The sequence below is a fragment of the Porcisia hertigi genome, chromosome 23 (genome assembly GCF_017918235.1).
Source record: "Porcisia hertigi strain C119 chromosome 23, whole genome shotgun sequence".
Classification (NCBI taxonomy): Eukaryota; Euglenozoa; class Kinetoplastea; order Trypanosomatida; family Trypanosomatidae; genus Porcisia; species Porcisia hertigi.
Genome location: NC_090582.1, coordinates 376472 through 396667, shown reverse-complemented (window position 1 = coordinate 396667; position 20196 = coordinate 376472). Strand labels below are relative to the sequence as shown.

General features: G+C 56.7%; 4 protein-coding genes across 4 annotated transcripts; all 4 read left to right on the top strand.

Moving 5' to 3' along the window:
• Nucleotides 1-1372: 1372 nt before the first annotated feature.
• On the top strand, nt 1373-6985 carry JKF63_04866 (uncharacterized protein; the record flags this gene model as incomplete). Its single annotated transcript, XM_067900837.1, has 1 exon — nt 1373-6985. The coding sequence occupies one exon, from the start codon at nt 1373-1375 to the stop codon at nt 6983-6985; it is 5613 nt and encodes a 1870-aa protein (XP_067757037.1).
• A 1319-nt stretch (nt 6986-8304) lies between these two features.
• JKF63_04865 (uncharacterized protein) lies at nt 8305-9711 on the top strand (the record flags this gene model as incomplete). Its single annotated transcript, XM_067900836.1, has 1 exon — nt 8305-9711. One exon carries the CDS (start codon nt 8305-8307, stop codon nt 9709-9711), a length of 1407 nt encoding a protein of 468 aa, XP_067757036.1.
• A 1216-nt stretch (nt 9712-10927) lies between these two features.
• Nucleotides 10928-12484, top strand: JKF63_04864 (uncharacterized protein; the record flags this gene model as incomplete). The annotated part of the gene is made up of 1 exon (XM_067900835.1): nt 10928-12484. One exon carries the CDS (start codon nt 10928-10930, stop codon nt 12482-12484), a length of 1557 nt encoding a protein of 518 aa, XP_067757035.1.
• Nucleotides 12485-15385: 2901 nt separating this feature from the next.
• JKF63_04863 (uncharacterized protein) lies at nt 15386-17056 on the top strand (the record flags this gene model as incomplete). The annotated part of the gene is made up of 1 exon (XM_067900834.1): nt 15386-17056. One exon carries the CDS (start codon nt 15386-15388, stop codon nt 17054-17056), a length of 1671 nt encoding a protein of 556 aa, XP_067757034.1.
• Nucleotides 17057-20196: the final 3140 nt, after the last annotated feature.

Below are 20196 nucleotides of genomic sequence, written 5' to 3'. Positions count from 1 at the left end.
ATATCAAGCTGCAGTGCACGTGGCTGCCGATCTGCTGCGTCTGCGATGTAGGTTGCGCCGTGCGCGTATTATGGCAGGCCCATCCGCTAGCCCCAGGAGGCACGGTCATGATAATGGCGACTTTGGCGCCGTCGTTGATTCACCGTCGATGCGGCATCGCTGCTCGCGGAACCCCTCGGTGCCGCTCTCCAAGGTAGTGGCCCAGGGCGTCATCTCTGCGGAGGATCGTGCTCCACACGCTACCGCTGAGGAGGAATCATCCCCCACCAGAGGAGAAGGGAGGGGTCGGAGGGGTGGCAACAGCGGTGCGGCTCCGCGACGGGCCGCCTCGGATGACGGCAGCCAGCGCCGCTCAGGATTCAGCGACAGCGACGCTTTGGGTGGTGGCACGCTCGTTGTGTCGCTGCCACTGCATTCGTTTATCCGGGCATGCCTGTCCTTTGACCCTACGCATTGCGCGTTCGCTCTCATGTCACGCTGCGTCATGCTTGCCCAGAACGTTCGCAGCAAGGATGAAGGGACGACAGGGTCGCAGTCTGTTGCACCCGGTGAGAACCGGGCTCGGGGAGAGGCGCATGGTAGCTTGAGCGGAGATTCTCAAGGGGTCGCGGTGGGGGTCGAGGGCGGCGATCCGGCCGCGGAGTACTGCGGCCTCTTCTACGTAGTTATTGCCCCTCGCACCGTTGGGGCTTGTGCCTGCACTTCACTATGCTTTGGTAGCCACAAGTTCATCTTCGTACGTTGCCGCGACACCGAGTCACTTCTAAGAGAGACCATGACGAACAGAACGAGTTACGGCCATGGCGCGTGCGAAGGCAGTGAGGCGTCCTCGGTAGCCACTGTAGAGGAGGAGGAGGAGGAGGAGGAGGGGGGCGAAGAGCACGACGCTTACGTGCCACTTTCATCAGCGGAGGCAGTTACACCGGCGTTTGTATTGAAGAGGGGGGATGGCGAAGTTGAGAAGAGCACCGGTCCCGATTCACGGGCGCAGTCCCCCGCTTCAAGCCTCTCAGTGGCTGCGATGATGACCTCAGCCATCAAAGCCCCCCCAAACCGCCTCCACTTCGATAGCCCACTGGCAGCCAAGTCGACTTGTGCGTCGCGAGTTCGCCGGATCAGCGCGCTCACGGCACGCGATGCATGCCGTCTAAAGCGCAAAGTCGGTGAGGACAGTGGCAGCCGTGTGCGTGGTCCTGCTGGCGAAGCGGGGCCATTACACATGGCGCCGTTGGAGACGGCGGTCACGCACCCGATGCCTTCGTCGAATCCCTCGACACTGCCACCCGAGCGCTCTGTGACTCAGCAGACGCCCTCACCACTTGAGAGGTTCTTGTCCGCGCAGACACCCCTGACCCTCAAAGTCGCCGGTTCAATGCACAGAACCAGTGCCACTGCCCCAGGTCGTGTCTCTAGTGCAGCTGCCACGGCGCCAACACCACTGCGATTGGCCAGACAAATGGTGGCGGACCCCCGGAACTGCGCGACCCTGGCCCCAACTGTGTCTTCCCCTTTGCTCTCCGCGCGTGAGGGTTCAGCGACAACGTGTCTCTCTCACACTGCACCGCTTCAAAGGACGTTGCTATTCCCTCCCGCAGGCGGTGCCGTGCCCGATGGAGAACACAAGGACTCTGAAGGTTCTCGTGCCACTGAGTTTCCCCGTGAGCACACTGATTGTAGTTCGCATGTTTTGAATAGCGCTGTGGCGACGTGTCCTACTGCCTTTCCTACACGGTTCATTCCCCAATCGATGGGTTTACCCCGTCAAGTGTCCGCAGCCTTAGTCAACACCACTACCACTTCTCCTTCTTTTGCTCTTGCCTTCCGTGACATCGAGGGAGAAGGGGGGGATGCAACTGCTCTCGATTGTGCCCGCCGTCTGGGGTCGTCTTACGGTCACCCCGCTGGGTACTTGAATTGGTTCACAGACGGCGATGATGATCCGCAGGGAAGGGAGGGGCACGGAGGGGATGTGGCGGGAGACGTCGAAGGTTTGGGCATCACGACGCAGGTTTACGTGGTCATGTACTCGGGCCTGTGCAGCTGCGGGGTAGACGCCATCGCAACGGAAGCGGGCGAGGCTCCCGCCAGTGCGACTGCAGCGTCCACCTTATATACGGCAGCAGCGACACCTGGTTTTCTGAAGCACAGTCATTTGCCACAAGAACAACCTGACACGTCGCGAGGTTGGCCACATACACCGCTGGCAGAAGGCGCACAGGAAGCGTCTCGTCTGTCTTCTGTGCTGTGTGCACCGCACCTGGACTTACCGCTCTCCTACTTGGAGCAGCGCGTGCTGCTGCCGCCTGGTGGTGGACAGGAAAGGCGCGTCGCGCATGGACTCAGTCGCAGCGGAGATCCCTTCGATGACACTCGCACTTTGGGGCTTGAGGCCGGACGTACATGTCCTCGCTCACCGTCGCCATCCACGCGGACCGCTAAGACATTCGATATGCTGCATGATGTATGCGCATGTGATCCAATCCAACGCCTCGACGCTACCGCTGCTGGGAATAAAGTGACTCGTATTGCTCGAGAGGCTGACCTGAAGCCCCTCAAAAAAGCCCCACGGACTCCACCGGATCCCGAAAGTGGCGAGCCCCACGACTTGGCGCCGAAGAGTACTGGCGCCAGGCGGAAAGGCTCATCGACTCGTCACCAGTCACCACAAATGTGTGTTAGCACGGATACATCAACGGTGGAACCGTCGGAGGGCGACATGGCGTTTGCTGCGGAGCTCTATGCACGACTACGTTTCTGGAGTTTGCGCGGGCAGGACCGAAGTGCCTACATTGACCCCTCGTGGACGCGGCAGTCAAGTCAGAGGCGCCCAGAGGAAGAGAAGTGGAGAGCCACACCTGCTTCCCATGACGCCCTTGCGAATGCCTGTGACTTGGGGCGGCGAACTAGGGCTGATCCTCATCGACCACCGGCGTCCCTTCTTGGTATCTCCATAGAGGCCGACGTACCCAGGACCATGAAGCCCGAGATACGCCGTCAATCGCCAGACTCAGGGACGATGAACAAGTCGACATCAGACACAACATCGCCTTCTTCGCTGACTTCTTTTGGCGGTTTATCTGAAGCGACTGGTGCGGTCAATGCTGTATTGCTTCCACTCCGTCTGCTTGACTGCACAGTTGGTACAATCGAGCTCCAGGATGAGGCGGTGCTTTTAGCGCAGAGGACTAATCACGGAATGCGCAAGCGTCGACGTGCCGCTGCATGCGCAGAGCCACGGCAGTCAAAGCGGAGGTCAGCACTAGCGGAGGAGGAGGAGGAGGAGGAGCCCTCGGCAAGGAGCGAGGACGAATTCGACGAGCAAAGTAGAATTTTCTTGCATCTGCCGTCTTCCTCAACGGTGAATACACGGGGAAAAGAATTACTTTTTGAGGCTTTGCGAGAGGCCACCGAGGTGGTCGTGTGTGGCGTACGAGAGAGCCGTGCCCACACCGGTTATCACGACTTGCTTCATCAGCGTTGTCCCTCACCACCACCTTCAACTCCGGTGTCCACCGCGCCGCAGAACAGAGCTGGCGAACTCTTTGTGGAGAATGCGAACAACCGAGGTTACTCCCCGAGCACTGGGACCGCGACAGAGGCTGCCGCGACGCTGACGGCTGGCACACTGCTGAAGTCGGATTGGCTCACGGCTGTGAGTCCCTGGATGGCAGCAGCTGCTGCAGCGACACAGGGGCGCAGCTTCCGTGTCGTAACCGGTACGCTTTCCCGCGACGAGCGAAATCCTTTTGCGTTTGATACGCATCGCCACCTGGGCATGTGCGGCATCGTTCGCTGGTCTCAGGGTGACCTCTCTCACGAAGAAGAAGCTAGAGACTTTGCAATGAACGATCGCGGCGCGGAGGATATGATGAACGTCGAAGTCTCAACAAGCGGCTGTCCGTCCCAGGCTTCGAGGGCCACTACGGGGGGAGCCACGCCCCACTCGGACTCCTTTCATGCTCCTCAACGGTGGATGCCGCAGCTTCCCGACAACGACCACAAGCAGTGGCGCTGTGAGCTCCTCAAGAGCGAGTTCCGATTGGCTCGCTCGCGATGTCTAGACTGCCTCCTCGTTGACCACACCCATGGGCGCCCGATAGGGGCGATTACGCTAGCTCCTTGGACGTCTCCGCAGACATCATTCGATCCACCCTCGGGCGCCGCCTACGGTGATGACGTCATCAGAGCAGACAAGCAGACCTTTACGAGGCGAGATACAGAGCGACAGCGTGCTAACACCGAGGTCGGTGATGTGCCATCTCCACAGGTGGTGGTGCAGCGCACCATCTACGTCGTGGTCGGCTTCACTCACTACATCGCCCCCCTATGGCGGCATCTGCGGGAGGAGAAGGCCGTGCTGGTGGACATGGATCGCACTCTCATCGACAACGTCATCACGATGCGCTCGGCCGCGGAACGGCAGCGCCACCTCCGCCATCTGCATCGGACCGTGACCGTTGCTGAAGGTCTCTCAGGACCTGCAAACCCGTGCTTTCTCTGGCACCGACAGACGGCGTTGTCATCGCCGACCTCAGCGTCCCGTGCCGATGCGTCCTTCGGGCTAGGACGCAACGACGCGCCGCGACTCACGGAGGAGGAGCTTGTCGAGTCGATGGCCAAGGGCGTGAGTGGTGGGCCGGGCGATGGGTTGCCCTGCGGCAGCAAGGGGAGCTGCCGCCGGTGCGCCTACTTTTCTCAGGACGGTTACACTGACATCGTCGAAAACGATGGGGTGCTGCGACCAACCGTCCGAGAAGGGGTACCGCACACCCGTGGCGACCCATGGTGCCACACACAGGCTGCAGCTGAGGTCTCCGCCTTATCCAGTGGTGGCTTGCTGCATCGATTCATGCGGCGCACGGCATCGCAGCGGCAGTCCCTAGGTATCACACATTATGAAGAGTGTGGTGTCGTGAAATACACGGCTGGCTCCTCTCCAGCGTTCCAAAGCGACTCGGTCGCTGAGCCTCCGTCCAAAGGCGGTCGAAACAGGTGTGAGAGTCGCAATACATGGGCGACGTCATCTGAACCCCGCGCCGATGCGGACGCCTGCAAATCGAACTCTGAACAATCGGCGGCCGCTGCTGCTACTGTGGCCTCGGCGCCGTCGGCCCCATGCGTCTCAGAAGTTGTGTACGTACGCCCCGGTGTGCGTCAGTTCCTCTACCGTGTTGCGACCCAATGGAATATTCCATTAGTATTGGTGACCAAATCCACGCGGAGCCGCACAGAGGCCATTCTGCGCCAGGTACTTGACCCGCACGGGGTGCTCTTCCCCGACACACGATCGAACGTGGTGACCGCAGACGAACTTCTGCGTTGGTTTGATGATGAAGCAATGTGCGGTGGTGATCTTGGCGGGTACGAGGGGGCGTCTGGGGGATCGTGCCTCGGCTCCGGCGACTCTAATGGACCCGGGGCAGTGCTCAATCAAACATCGCCCGCATCAAGTACGCTGGATGTGGATTACGCAGGTCTTGGTCTGTCGAGGGCGCCAACCTCGACGCCGGTGAGCGTGGCTAACGCCATCATGCGATGCCGAAAAAATGCACTGAAGGTCGTTCAGCACGCGCTGGACTCAGACGCGATGATGGCGGCTCGTCGCGCGTGGCGGGCTCCGATGTGGTGCGACTTGCCGAACCGTCTTCCAAAGCCGCGCAGCATAGCTGTGCTGGATGACGCCCCGCAGATGTGGGAGGAGGCGGATTGGCGGTGCACAGTCAATGTGGCTCCCTACACACACATCCGTGTTGACCCGCAGGCGTACTTTAGCCGTCGCGGCTACGTCAGCTCCCTGGTGCTCTCCTGCTTGTACGGGTCAAAGTGCCTTGTTTGCAGTGAAGGCGTGCTGCGGATGCCAGAACGACAAGGTGCGAAGACATCCCTAGTTTCTTCCTCTCCCCACACGCCGGAGGCCGCGTTGAGTATCCGTGCGTGTTCCAGACTTGAAGCATATCGCTGGCCGCACTGCGTGTGTGTCTGCCCGCCAGATCACCTGCGCGACGTGGCCGGTGCGGTTGAGGATGTGCCGTTTGGTTACAGCGATGCCAGTCACACCACCACCACCGCCGCCACGGGTATGTCTGCTGGTGTGCATGCAATGCTGAAGGCCCTGCTATGGCGCATGTCCAGCCAAGTCGCGGTGGGCAGCTCTGCACCACCTCTGCTGTTGCAGGGCAACGATGACTCTGTCGCTACAGAGGTGACAGAGCAGGTGATGGCAATCGATGGCTGGGTTGGGCCCAGTCTCCGACGCCGGCGCCCGCGTCACGGAGGCGACCTCGATGTGGCCATTGCACGCGTTCGCAAAGAAGGAGGTTCAAGCCTCCGCGCTACTGCAGGTATCGAAGGTCGGGGCGAGGCGATCCCCCCTGCCTTGGTGACGACATCTGCTGGATCGAGCCGCGTTGGACAGGGTATGCTGCTGCGACTTGTCGACACTGTCGGCGCAGATGGCACTACGCCTACATCGTCCCCCCCGCTTCCGTTGCTCGCCGGTGTGGAGGGTCATACCGCCGCGCTTGCCTCGGCCTCAGAGCAGTCCTTCTCGTCACCAGTGCCTTCTCTGTACAGCGTGCGTTCTCCGTCGTCGTCCGCCACTGTCTCTTCATTCTCTTCGTTGCAATCCGCATGGGACTCCGCCCCTGGTAACGCGACGACGGACACGACCGCCGATCTCGACAGCGACACGCCGAGTCTCATGGTCACAGAAGCGTCGATGCCGCCCACACCAAAAGCCTTCCGCACTCGCCCCGACGCGTCGCTCGAGAGTGTGGCTCTGGTGGGTTGTGCGGAGGTGGAGGATGCCGATCAGCACGAATGGCGCATCGACGCCGGTAACTCATTTGCCAACGCAATGGTTGGTCGCAGAGATGAGGCGGCAGTGGAAGGATCTGTCGTGCAGGGTCTCACGACGGCTACGCCATTGCAACCCCCACCCGCTACGGAGAGCCTCGCTCCAGGCCGACTAGCAGGGAGGATGTGATTCCGTTGGAGGTGTAGGTGGCCCTGTCGGCGCCACAACGGCTCTGCGCACAGGGTGGCCACCAGCTTGTTGTACTGATGATGTAGGCGGGGTACAACATGCCAGAGCGTCAGTGGACTCGGCCTCACCATCCTGCCGACTCTGTTGAAGTCTTTTGCTCGAGTAGTAGCGTCGTAGCTGTGCCTGTGGAGGAGGTCGCGCGAGTCACCTCTGCGACGCTGACACACACACACACAAAGAGGGTAGTGGCTGTTTTTTTTTTTCGAACAGCCCCGCCAGGTGTGTGCGAAGCGGAACTGGAGCGACCGCGACGGCGGCACTTTGATGTGTCGCGTGACGCTGTGAAAGATGCCACTCCGCTTTGACAGGGGACGAAGCGGATGCATGAAACACCAACCCTAACCCCCCCTTCTCCCCTTGCCCAACTGTACGGTTACCCTTCTTTGTGAGCTTTTGTTGGCATGCATGCATGCATTCCTCTTGCGGGCTCACTGCAGCGCACTCATTCGCTCTCTTGACTTGCTGCACTCCCCTAAAAAAAATGCGCTCTGTGTGCCAGCACTGCCTGCGCACATCTCTGAACCCCGCAAGCTCATTCAGGGCAGAGCAACGCCCGGTAAAGGCGAGGAAAAGGGAGGGAGGGGGTGGGAGGGGAGGGGAAGAAAAGAAAACAGGAGTAAGGGACGCCAAAAGAAAAAAGCGAGCGTCGACCCACTGCGGTTTGCGGTGCACGCGCGGAGTTGCCCCGAGGTTGCTTCCGCTGGCTTTGCCTCGCGAGTGATAAAGGTGCGGAGAAAAACAAGGTGGCGGCCGGGCAGGGACGCTGCGACATGCCGAACCGCCCTGTTGCCAAACCGATTTCACGGCTCCTTTTTTTTTGTTCCGTTCTCCTCCCCCACTCGCGCTACCAAAAGCGATGCCGCCTGTGGGGTGTCCGTTCCCCTCCAGTGAGTGGGCGGAGGATGCCGAGCGGAGACTCTTCGTGCGGGGGGGGGGACTCCCCTTCTCTCTGCGTTTGTGTGTGTGTGTGTGAAAACTTTGCATTGTTCGAGTCGCCAAGGCATTACATGGGCATTTGTCGTCAGCCCGCCCCCTTCCGCACTCATTGTCGACTACTCCCTTCCTCTTCCCCTTATCCTCGAGGATCCCCCCCCCCCCAACGGCTGTATCCGTGCTTATGAGGTCTGCAGGAAAAAAAAGGGGGCGCGCTTCTCAGGCGTACATTTTGGGTCGCCCATCGAAGGTGGCCGAGAACTCGTCTTCAAATTTTTTTTTTAAATTGGCGACCAGCACTGTTTTCATCTCCTTTCTTTCGATCAATGCGGCAGCGCCTTGTGCAATTCTCCACGGTGGCAGCCGCGTCTGCCGTGATTGGCGGGGCATCGACGTCGATGGGTCCCTCATCTGGTGCTTCCTCTTTCATGATGAGGCGCTGCTGCTCTGGTTCCTTCCTCAACACGCCGGTTCGCCTCGCCATGAATCTCCACGCGAGTGATATGTCCACCCCGGACAGAGCAACTGTGAACTCTGCCAACAAGAAGGAGTTCAAGACAGCGCTGTGCAACGAGCTGGTGAACAAGATCCTAGCGCAGGGGTACTACCCCATGTCTCAGTTCATCAAGGACTGCCTGACGCATCCCCAGTACGGCTACTACGCGGCAAAGCAAAACGTCATAGGCAATGAGAAGGCGGACTTCATCACCGCGGCGGAGATTCCGTTCTTTGGGGATGTCCTAGCCGCGTGGCTGATGGACGCTTGGCAGAAGATGGGGACACCGCGGGTGTTGCACCTCGTGGAGATGGGGCCGGGTCGCGGCACGTTGATGAAGACCATGCTGAAGCAGATACAGTATTCGAATCCGCACCTATTACACTTTTTACAGATACACCTCATCGAGGTCGGCGCGGCGCGCCGCGAGGAGCAGAAGCAAGCTCTGGCGGAGTTCCAAACAGCGCAGGGCAAGATCAAGTGGTGGATGGACCTTCAGTCACTACCCTTTTCACTCGAACCGACCGTGTTCATTGCAAACGAGTACTTTGATGCGCTGCCAGTGGCCCAGTTCCGCTACACAGAGCGCGGGTGGGTTGAGACGTGCGTGGACGTGGATACCGACCCTGGCACGGAGTCGCACTTTCGCCTTGTCCACGCTCCGTCCGGGTCCATGTCCGCTTATCTCATACCTGACGAGATACGCACCAAGGGGAAGATCGGCGACTGCATCGAGGTCAACACAGTGGGGATGCAGACGATGGAGATACTCATGAAAAAGATGGTGGATTGCCAGAGAGCTGCGTGCCTGCTGATCGACTACGGTAAGGATGACCACATGCACAGCACTCTACGTGGGATCCGCGGACACCGCTTTGTTGACCCGTTGCTGTCGCCCGGCGAGGTGGATCTCTCGTCTTGGGTGAGCTTCCGGCAGCTTCGGTGGGCGCTGGAGCGACTGGAGGTGGCGCGGCGGCACCTCAAGTGGTTTCCAGTGATGACGCAGCGCGACTTTTTGTTGGAGAACGGCATTGACATTCGGCTAGCACACGTGATCAAAGACGAGGAGACGAAAAGCGCTATGAAAGTGCTGCAGAACTACCGGCGTTTGATGGACAAGGGAGAGATGGGGGAGAGCTACAAGGTGTTCGCACTCCAGACTCGAAACTTCGCGAACGTGTCCCCCTTTTTCACCGAGATGCCGTTGCCGCCGCTGCCTCAAGGCCGTGGCCGGTAGACCGAAACACGCAGATGAGCGCCCTTTTCATGGAGGTGTGCCCATGTGTGCCTTGCCAGGTAGGAGGGAGGGGGGGGGGGGGAGATTTATCTTGGGCTTATACTTGCCGTACGAAGTTCACTTTGCACCCGTGCTGCGCACCGCTCTCGGAAGAGAGTGTTGGGAGGATGATGCTACGGTGGGGTGTGGGTGTGTGGAAGCTCTTGCACATGAAGGCTTTCTGTAGACACAACTCGTAGTCTGCGGTCTCGTGTGTGTGTGGGGGGGGAGGGGGGGATCCAATAGCGTGTTTTCGTTTGTGCGTGTCGTTGTCCGAGTTTAAAGCCTTGTTGTGCGGCTGAGCGAGCGCGGTATGGGTCAGAGAAAGTCACGAGCAAGGAAATGCCGGTGTTGATGGCCATGATAGGGGGAGGGGGGGGGCGCGCTTGCTCTCACCTCTCAGTGCAACGCGCATATCCTTTTGCAACAGCTCCTCTTTTGGCATTCCGAATGCATTCATGTTGCTGTGTGATTCTAGGCCTGATGGCTTCTCTTAGTACTACACCAAAAACTCTCGAAATTTTCTTCAAAGAGCCTCTTGAAGGGAAACAGCCTCCTTTCTATTTCCATTTATATTGACCCCATCTATCTGCCGATGCTTGGGTGACCGACCGACCCCCCCCTTTTTTTTTTTCGTGTGTGATGTGGTGCATCATTGGCCAATCACACCCTTTACTCTTCTTCTTCACTACACTATCGTCCGTCTTACACAATTGTTGCATCACCACTCTGAGCCATGCCGTCACTAACCCCCCCACACACACACACACATATATATATATACATGCTTTCACACAAGTGTGTGTGTGTGTGTGTGTGTGTGTCTCCCCGTGTGGTGCACAATCTCAAAAGAAGTTGTGCATACATGTATATATATATATATATATATATATACATACATACACGCAAGCGATGGGTTGGCGAGATTCGCAGCACTTTACGGGTACAACTTATTACTACTGCTGACTGCTGCAACCCCCCCCCTCTCCCTCTCCCTCCCTTCTCCCCCCCTCTCCCTCTCCCGCCTTTTACTCCCGGTCCGTTATTGTTGTAGAGAGGACACTGCTGCTAACCCGTTTTGCTTTACATATCGCAACTTTCATGGAATGCGTATTTTTCGCTCCTTCCTCAAAATATAATTTTTTTTTGTCGTACGCCTCTCCTTCTTTTCTTCAACATGAGCGCTACTTCGATGGCCTCTCAAGTTCAGCAGCGCGCTCCTGTCTACACCCCGTGCGACACTCACGCCGAGCGGCTCGCGGCCGCGGACGATGCCGCTGCTGCTCGATGGAAGACCTCCACGAATCGGACGTGGTATCCACATTATCACCTTGCACCGTACGCGGGGTGGATGAACGATCCAACGGGGCTGGTGTACTTCTGCGACCGTTATCATGTTTTCTACCAGTATCATCCGTACAGTGCCGAATGGGGGGCGATGCACTGGGGCCACCTGACGAGCAAGGATCTTGTTCACTGGCAGCATGAGAGGACCGCATTGGCGCCTGGGGACGCCTGTGATCGCGACGGTTGCTTCTCTGGAACCGCCGTGACCCACAAGGACAAGTTGTATATCTTTTACACAGGGCACTTTGTGGTTGATTCGCCGACACCAAGTAACCCAGAGGCTATCTTTGAGCAACAGTGCGTCGCCGTCAGCAGCGACGGTGTGAACTTCGAGAAATTGGGAGCCGTTGTGCGCCCGCCACCGGGGTACATGCACTTTCGCGACCCGAAGGTGTGGCACCAGGATGGACGGTGGTGGATGGTGTGCGGTGCCCGCGACGCGTCCAAGGATCTTGGCCAGCTGCTGCTCTTCAGCACAGAAGACCTGCTTCATTGGGACGACAAGAACTGGCAAGTGTTGGGAATGACAGAGGACAAGAACGTGTTCATGTGGGAGTGTCCCGACTACTTCACATTTGGGGGCCGCGAGGACTTGAAAGCGCTGCTTTACTGTCCTCAAGGAAAAAAGGCATCCGCATACAACTATCGCAATCGTTTCCAGAGCGGATCCACCCTCGGGCAGTGGATGCCTGGTCAGCAGTGGGCGGTGCATCGAGGGTTCCGTGAGCTTGACCGCGGCCACGACTTCTACGCTGCACAGACATTCCTCGCTGCCGATGGACAAAGGCGATTTGTGCTGGCGTGGTTCAATATGTGGGAGAGCCCGATGCCGACGCGCGAACACGGCTGGAGCGGCTGCCTGACGTTGCCGCGGGAGCTCCACTACAATGAAACGACAGGAGAGCTCTGCATGCTGCCTGCACGCGAGCTGGTCGGTCTGCGCGCGTCCGAGCCAACGATTTTGTGTTCCTTTGTTGTGCAAAGCAATAGCAATGCGCAACTCCTCGAGGACTGCGGTGCGTACGAGCTCGAGATCGCCTTCAACGCACAGACAAGCACAGCGGAGAAGTATGGGCTCTGGCTGGGCTCGGGGGCGGAGCTGTACGTGGACGCGCAGTCGAAGCGGTTGGTGCTGAACCGCCACTACCCGCATCACATGCTGAGCGGGTATCGCTCGTGTGAGATGCCGACGAGTGTGCTGCTGCAGCTTCACGTGTTCATCGACCGCTCGTCGATTGAGGTGTTTGTGAACGATGGAGAGGCCACCTTCTCCTCCCGTATTTTCCCTGACGAGGGGGATCGGGCATTGCGCGTCTTTTCGGTGAACGGGACTGCGGACATGACGGGTGGCAGCATGTGGAAGCTGAAGGCGACGGTTAGTCACTGAGCACTGTCGCCTTGCGCGTATGCGCGTGTGCGCGCGCCGATGTCGGTGTGGGCGCTCGACGTTGGTGGCAAAATGTGGGACGCCCCTGTCCGCCTGGCGCCATTTTTGTTTTTTCCCTCGCATTTGTTTTTGTGTTTGTCTATTCGCCTCTCTGCATGGTTTGCTTACCGTGAAATAGAGAGAAGGGAGAGTATTCGTTGCTCAGCGGACTACTCCCCCCCCCTCCCTCCCCCCTCCTCCCCCCCTCCCTAGACTCCTCCGCCCGGGTACACATACCGCAGGTGTACGAGTGGATGCATGGAGCCACGGGTGTGAGTATGTTATTTGCTCTGTGGCTGTGAATTTTTTTCTTCTTTTCCTCCTTTTTATCCTTTTTTTGTTTTTGGTTTTTTTCCCCTTTTATTTTGTCGGGTTTTTTGCTCTTCGCTCTGCGCTGATGTCGGCCATGTTTTGTGCGTGACAGAGTCAAGTGACTCAGGCGTAGCGAGGTCCGAGCGGATATACTGCTGCTGATGTCAGCGGTCTAGCTTTGTGTGGCGTTGGGCATGTCTGTGCTGTTTCAACGATAGGCACACCCTCCGCATGACTCGAGCGTGTCTCATTTAGCTCTCGCTGGCCTACCCGTAGGAGGGGGGGGGCGCCCGATCTACCCCGAGTGGTGCACCACGTTGTGGGCGGCATTGGGGGTCGATGTGTGAGGACGACCTGCGAAGCGTGTGTGCATGTCTATGGGTCGACTGTGAGGCAGAGACCGAGCCCAGATAACTGAGCCTGCGTTGCTGTCGATCTGCATCTACTCATTGCTGCTGTGCACCACGCGATTGGGACTGCGCGACGGAAGCGCGCGCGCAGGGTGAGGGTGTGTGCGAGGGGAGAGTGTAACTGTTTTCACGCGTCGTTGCACGGTAGACGCATTGACGGAAAGAGAATCTGTACGGGGTCTGGCCTGTCTCGCCGCTGCTAACTTTTGATCATGGGAGGCATCTCTCCCGAGTGCCCTTTTCTGTGTGTGTGCGGGGTTTGCTCAACACCTGCCTACTGCCACGTTTGATGTCCTGCCTCCCTGGGCGGACAAGCTACAGGCGCAGTAGATCGGTGTGTACGCGGTCCCCATTTTTTTTTCGACATTGGCTGCGTCTCTCACTCACTCACCCTCTTTATCTTCCCCCAACCCGACCCAAATCTCTGTTTATCCGCCTTTTTTTTCCAAGCATCCAAACGCGCAAACAGAGAACATTCCCTCCAACACCCATCACAAGGGGGGAAAAAGCAGTGCCCACTCCCCTCCTCTTCCTCTTTCTCCCAGACACAACGCACCCCCGACTTTTTCTCCTCCTCTGTTTCCACTTTGATGCGCTTCCTGGGTCTTTCCGGTTGGCATTCAGAGCATCCTTCTCGTCCACTTCGCTCTCTCAGTGACTATCTCTACATAGCCTGTTACCCCTTTGAGGGATATCTACACTCTCTCTCCGGTGGCAGGACTCCCCAGCCAGGTGTGTCCCCTTACCCCCTCCTTTCCCCCCGTCTCATACGTAAACGTGCGTCAGAACCCTACATTTTTTTCCCCCACTTCCCACGCCTGTTGTATTCTCATCTACTTTCAATCCACCCCCCTCCCCACACACTCTCCTCTGATCGTCCGTGCCTGTGGACAAGTGTGTGTCTTCTTCATCCCTCCTCACCCTCCTGAGCATTCATCTCTTTTTGGTTTACTCGCTCGTTTCTTCATATATTGTACCCTGTGCTCTTGTTGTTGGTGCTGGTCTTTCCCCTCTTTTTTTTTTTTTTTTTCTCCTCCTTCCGTTATTCATCGGTGAGCTCTTTTTTTTTTTAGTCCCCCCCTTCTTTTTTCCCCCGTTAAGTTGTACCAACCAAACGCACAGGAGATCCTCTATTCATCTCTTCCTCCTCACTCTCATCGTTCTCCTTCGTCCTCCTCTCTTTCTCTTTCTCTCTCTCTCGTTCTTGTTGTTTGTTTTGCTTGGTTTTACCCCCCCCCCTTCCCCACTCTCCAATTCACGAAAAAGAAACTAAATCTCTGTCATTGCAACAAAAAACAAAAACAAAAACAAAAAACAGAAAAAGAGCACCCCGAGGGAACACACGCGTATTCACACGCGTATTCACATATATTTATTTGTAAACGTATACATTCAGAAGCAAACCCTTTAAAAGTGTTCGCATTGAAGCGAACATTTTTTTTCTTTTTTGAACGCACTATCCGCTGTTGTGTACCCCCCCGTATTCGAGTCCCCCCATAGGAGAGAACACTTTTTTTTGTGTGTTCCTATTCCTTCCTTTTTTTTTTCTTTAAACACTCCTCGTGCGCTACTCTTGACGTCGACCTCGTGTTCGTCGTCTGCTGGCGGTTGCCCTTCGCCCCCCCCTCCTCCACTGCTCCTCTCTCTCGTTTAGCACCGCTGTTTTTCTTCCTCTCTCGAAGAAATCTTCAGGGCGAAACCCTATTCCTCAAACCCTCATCCCCTACACCCCAAAGACTCCTGGGGGGGTGGGGTATATGTGGTTTCAAGTTGTGTATATACAACACATATATTACACACTTTTATGGTGCGGTCTTCTTTGAAAATAAAATTTATTTTCACTGCTCATTTGTTTGGTTGGTATTATTTTTCTAGTGTTTCTTTTATTTTATTCCTTCGCTCCCCCCTCCTCCCCCCCCCCCCCCCCCCACGCACGCACACACACACGCACACACGCCTTCTCGCAGTCTTTTCACTCTGTGTGAGTGGCGGTCTTTTCTGTGAGTTTGCTTCGGTGACCGGAGACATTCTCAAGTCAGAGACAACTGTGCAGGTTGGTTCGCATCGTTGCCGAGAAGTCAGTCAAGAGAGCATCTTGCCCGTCTCCATTTCTGGTGCCGATTCTATATTGTCATTTGCCATGCAAGCAGGTGCAGCCCTCACGCCGGGCTCCACCACCGGCAGCGGCGGCATCGCGCTCGTGGAGCAGGAGGCATTACACAAGGAGCGCCTGGAGGTGGCCAATCACGCTGTGCAGAAGGCATGGAGAGTTCTCAACAAAAGTTGGTACCCGGACTACCACATGGCCCCCTCTGCCGGCTGGATGGGCGTGCCCGGTGGTCTCTGTCAGCACAGCGGCTTATATCACGTTTTCTACCAACACAACCCTTTTAGCGAGAGCTGGGGGGCGATGCACTGGGGCCACCTGGCGAGCAATGATCTTGTTCACTGGCAGCACCAGCCCATCGCCCTCGCTCCTGGAGAGCCTTTCGACCTCGATGGCTGCTTCTCCGGCTCAGCAGTGAGTCATGATAACAAGTTGTATATCTTTTACACAGGGCATGTGTGGCTTCCCGACAGTGCGAGCGCCGGCGGCAGAGGCAACCGCGACGCCTTTGGCGGGGGGTCATCTTTTCATCAGCAACAGTGCGTCGCCGTCAGCAGCGACGGTGTGAACTTCGAGAAATTGGGAGCCGTTGTGCGCCCGCCACCGGGGTACATGCACTTTCGCGACCCGAAGGTGTGGCACCAGGATGGACGGTGGTGGATGGTGTGCGGTGCCCGCGACGCGTCCAAGGATCTTGGCCAGCTGCTGCTCTTCAGCACAGAGGACCTGCTTCATTGGGACGACAAGAACTGGCAAGTGTGGGGAATGACAGAGGACAAGAACGTGTTCATGTGGGAGTGCCCCGATTTATTTCAGTTAGACCAGGTGGGCGTGCTGGTGTACTCACCTCAGGGGATGCGAGGGTCTGGCTACGCCAACCGAAATCGGTTTCAAAGTGGCTATCTGTTGGGTTCATGGAATACATCACAAGTGACGAGACCGCTAGCGCCGGTGGGGGCCGAGCCAGGGAAGGACACTGCTGACGGATGCCGAGCCATTGATAGCTTCAGCTTGTTGACTTTCTTCGATGTGTCGAAGCGCTTCCGTGAGCTTGACCGCGGCCACGACTTCTACGCACCGCAGACGCTGTCCTCCGTGAAGAGGCGGCGACTGATCATTGGCTGGATGGACATGTGGGAGAGCCCGATGCCGACGCGCGAACACGGCTGGAGCGGCTGCCTGACGTTGCCGCGAGAGCTGATCTTGGACCCGTTCACAGGGAATCTACGCATGGTGCCGCCCAAGGAGCTCCAGCAGCTACGGTGCGCGCAGGCTAAAGTACCCCAACAGCGCCTTTCCAGTGGCACGGATGTGCTCCTTGTTGAAAACTGCGGTGCGTACGAGCTCGAGATCGCCTTCAACGCACAGACAAGCACAGCGGAGAAGTATGGGCTCTGGCTGGGCTCGGGGGCGGAGCTGTACGTGGACGCGCAGTCGAAGCGGTTGGTGCTGAACCGCCACTACCCGCATCACATGCTGAGCGGGTATCGCTCGTGTGAGATGCCGACGAGTGTGCTGCTGCAGCTTCACGTGTTCATCGACCGCTCGTCGATTGAGGTGTTTGTGAACGATGGAGAGGCCACCTTCTCCTCCCGTATTTTCCCTGACGAGGGGGATCGGGCATTGCGCGTCTTTTCGGTGAACGGGACTGCGGACATGACGGGTGGCAGCATGTGGAAGCTGAAGGCGACGGTTAGTCACTGAGCACTGTCGCCTTGCGCGTATGCGCGTGTGCGCGCGCCGATGTCGGTGTGGGCGCTCGACGTTGGTGGCAAAATGTGGGACGCCCCTGTCCGCCTGGCGCCATTTTTGTTTTTTCCCTCGCATTTGTTTTTGTGTTTGTCTATTCGCCTCTCTGCATGGTTTGCTTACCGTGAAATAGAGAGAAGGGAGAGTATTCGTTGCTCAGCGGACTACTCCCCCTCCCTCCCCCTCCCTCCCTCCCCCTTCCTCCCCCTTCCTCCCCCCCTCCCTCGACTCCTCCGCCCGGGTACACATACCGCAGGTGTACGAGTGGATGCATGGAGCCACGGGTGTGAGTATGTTATTTGCTCTGTGGCTGTGAATTTTTTTCTTCTTTTCCTCCTTTTTATCCTTTTCCTCCTTTCCCCTTTTTTTTTTGGGTTTTTTTCCCCTTTTATTTTGTCGGGTTTTTTGCTCTTCGCTCTGCGCTGATGTCGGCCATGTTTTGTGCGTGACAGAGTCAAGTGACTCAGGCGTAGCGAGGTCTGAGCGGATATACTGCTGCTGATGTCAGCGGTCTAGCTTTGTGTGGCGTTGGGCATGTCTGTGCTGTTTCAACGATAGGCACACCCTCCGCATGACTCGAGCGTGTCTCATTTAGCTCTCGCTGGCCTACCCGTAGGAGGGGGGGGCGCCCGATCTACCCCGAGTGGTGCACCACGTTGTGGGCGGCATTGGGGGTCGATGTGTGAGGACGACCTGCGAAGCGTGTGTGCATGTCTATGGGTCGACTGTGAGGCAGAGACCGAGCCCAGATAACTGAGCCTGCGTTGCTGTCGATCTGCATCTACCCATTGCTGCTGTGCACCACGCGATTGGGACTGCGCGGCCAAGGGCTGTCTTGTGTCTTTTTTAACTGTGCGTAGTGGTTTGAACTACTCCTATCGTATTTGGAGTGTATAGGGCCCACTACCGGCGACTTTTTTTTAAATTGTCGGGCGTCACTTCGCTGGTGCTTAATTTTTTGTTTCCCCGCACCCATCGTTGGGGGTCCATGATGGCTTGTCTTGTGACGATTTTTTTTTTTTGCCGCTCTTTAATTCCTTCTGTTTCACACGCGGCACCCTCCACGGGTACCCTTAACAGTCCCCCTTTTTCACGATCGCTCTTTTCCAATGCACTCCTTCTCTGTTTTTTTTTTTAAACGGATCGGCATCCTATTAAGAGCCGTATATATATATATATATATATGTGTGTGTGTGTGTGCATCAGAACTTTATGCTTTTTTGGCTGTGTTGTGTTTGTAGTCCTACACGAGTGTGACTCCTACCCTCCCTGAAGAGCTGGGGTTGTCAGTAAGAAGAGGTTGTAGACGGGAGTACGAGCGGCTTGGTGCGTCCAGTATGCAGTCTAGCGATTGTCGTATCTCTTCTGTTTCTTGCCCCGTGTGTGTGTGTGTGTGTGTGCAGTGAGAAGCGGAGGAACCGGGGGGGGCGCAATGGGTCGCGGGGGGGGGGGGAGAGGGGTGCACTGTTGGGCTGTTGGTTTTCCATATATATATATTATAATATTTTTTGGTCTCCGTAGTGGACGGTGCTCGCGACAGAGTTGCTTTTCAAGGTTTACGTTGAGCTTCTCTTGTCCTGATCGCTGGCATCGGACTCCTTCGCTTTTTTTTTGTTCCCCTTTTTTTTTCTCGCCCCCTTCCACCATCCGCACCGACACATAAACTTTTATCCCTTCCGTGTGCGTCTTTCTGCTCCTTTTTTGTCCTGATATGTTTTTTTGTGTTTGACATTTTTGTCAAAGTTGTCCGGTCTCTCTTTTTTTTGTGTTGTTCTGTTTGCTGACGTGTCGCGTGGGCTGTCCATCGTCTCACTCCCTGGTTTCCCTGTGCAGGTACATGTGCACCCAAAGATAACGAGATGTGTGTGTGTGTGTGTGTCATTAACTCATTTCTTTTTTTCACTCCTCCTCTCCCCCCTTGCGTCCGCTTAGCAGTGTTCACCCTCTCCCCGTTTCTCGGTTAGGATGTCAAATCCCCTGCTGTCGATGCGCGTGTGCCTCGCTTTCCCTTCGCGCTGCGCCTATCTATAGGTATCTCCACACACTTACACACACACATATATGTCTGTGTGTGTGTGCATGCGTGTGGTTCTCTATAGTGTGAGTTCCTCCCTAAATAATGCCTGCGTGTAGTTGGATGCGTCGATCCCAGCCTCGCGAGCCGGCTCTCTCGGCGCTGTGTCTTATCCTGTGCTTTCTGTGTCTGAGGATCATGGCACTCCTCTCACGTGTTTGATGTCTTCCTCTCGCCATCTCGCACGCCAGCAAGTGCGCGCCCGTTAGCGGGCGAGGGCTCTAACTTGCCAGCGAGAGCTACATGGAGCGCACCTCTGGACAATCTCAACCATCTCGGAGAGTAGTAGTCGTAGCAGCACATGGCCCGAGTGGGTATGTTCTTCAATGGTGTTGATACGGTCGTGGGTAATGGAATAAGTGCATGTGTCTCCTCGTGCCCTTTTTTTTTCCCGAGAAGGGGGAGGGGGAGGCCATGCGGTGTAGTGAATGTACCGCATCAAAAAGCCCGTGAAGTCCACCACACACAGCGAGTTCAAACAAAAGTACGCGTTTTTACTTCCCTGGCGGAGCGCACTCCACACTCTCATCCATTGAAGATTTACAGAAAGAGGAGAAGCAAACAAACAAAGGGAGCGTCAAAGCTGCGTGGTTACGGATGTCACCGTTTCCTTTTTTTTGTGTATCAATCTGAATAAGCGGAATGACCCCGTGTTCGAAGCGGAGTCTTATTTGAGGGACTGTGATCGAGTAAACCTCTAAACCTATTACTCCAAGCATGTGGCGTGTCTCCCTCTCGCTGCTCATGTGCCGGTGTCAGGGAACCGACACTCCCAAAACCGGATGTCTACCCCCCCCCTCCTCCCCCTCCCCCTATCTTGTCGCCCCTTTCTCTCACACTCCCACCCCATTCTCACACGGAGTCAAGCGGCTCTGAGTCGTCACGTAAGATCAGGGGGATTATTTATGCACACAGAGCCCCCCCTTTTTTTTTCTCCGGTTGAGCGTGACGCTTTCTCGGTAGCATGACACTTTGATCACTAGGGAAAAAACAATTTCTCATGGGTCCCGGTTTGTATTCC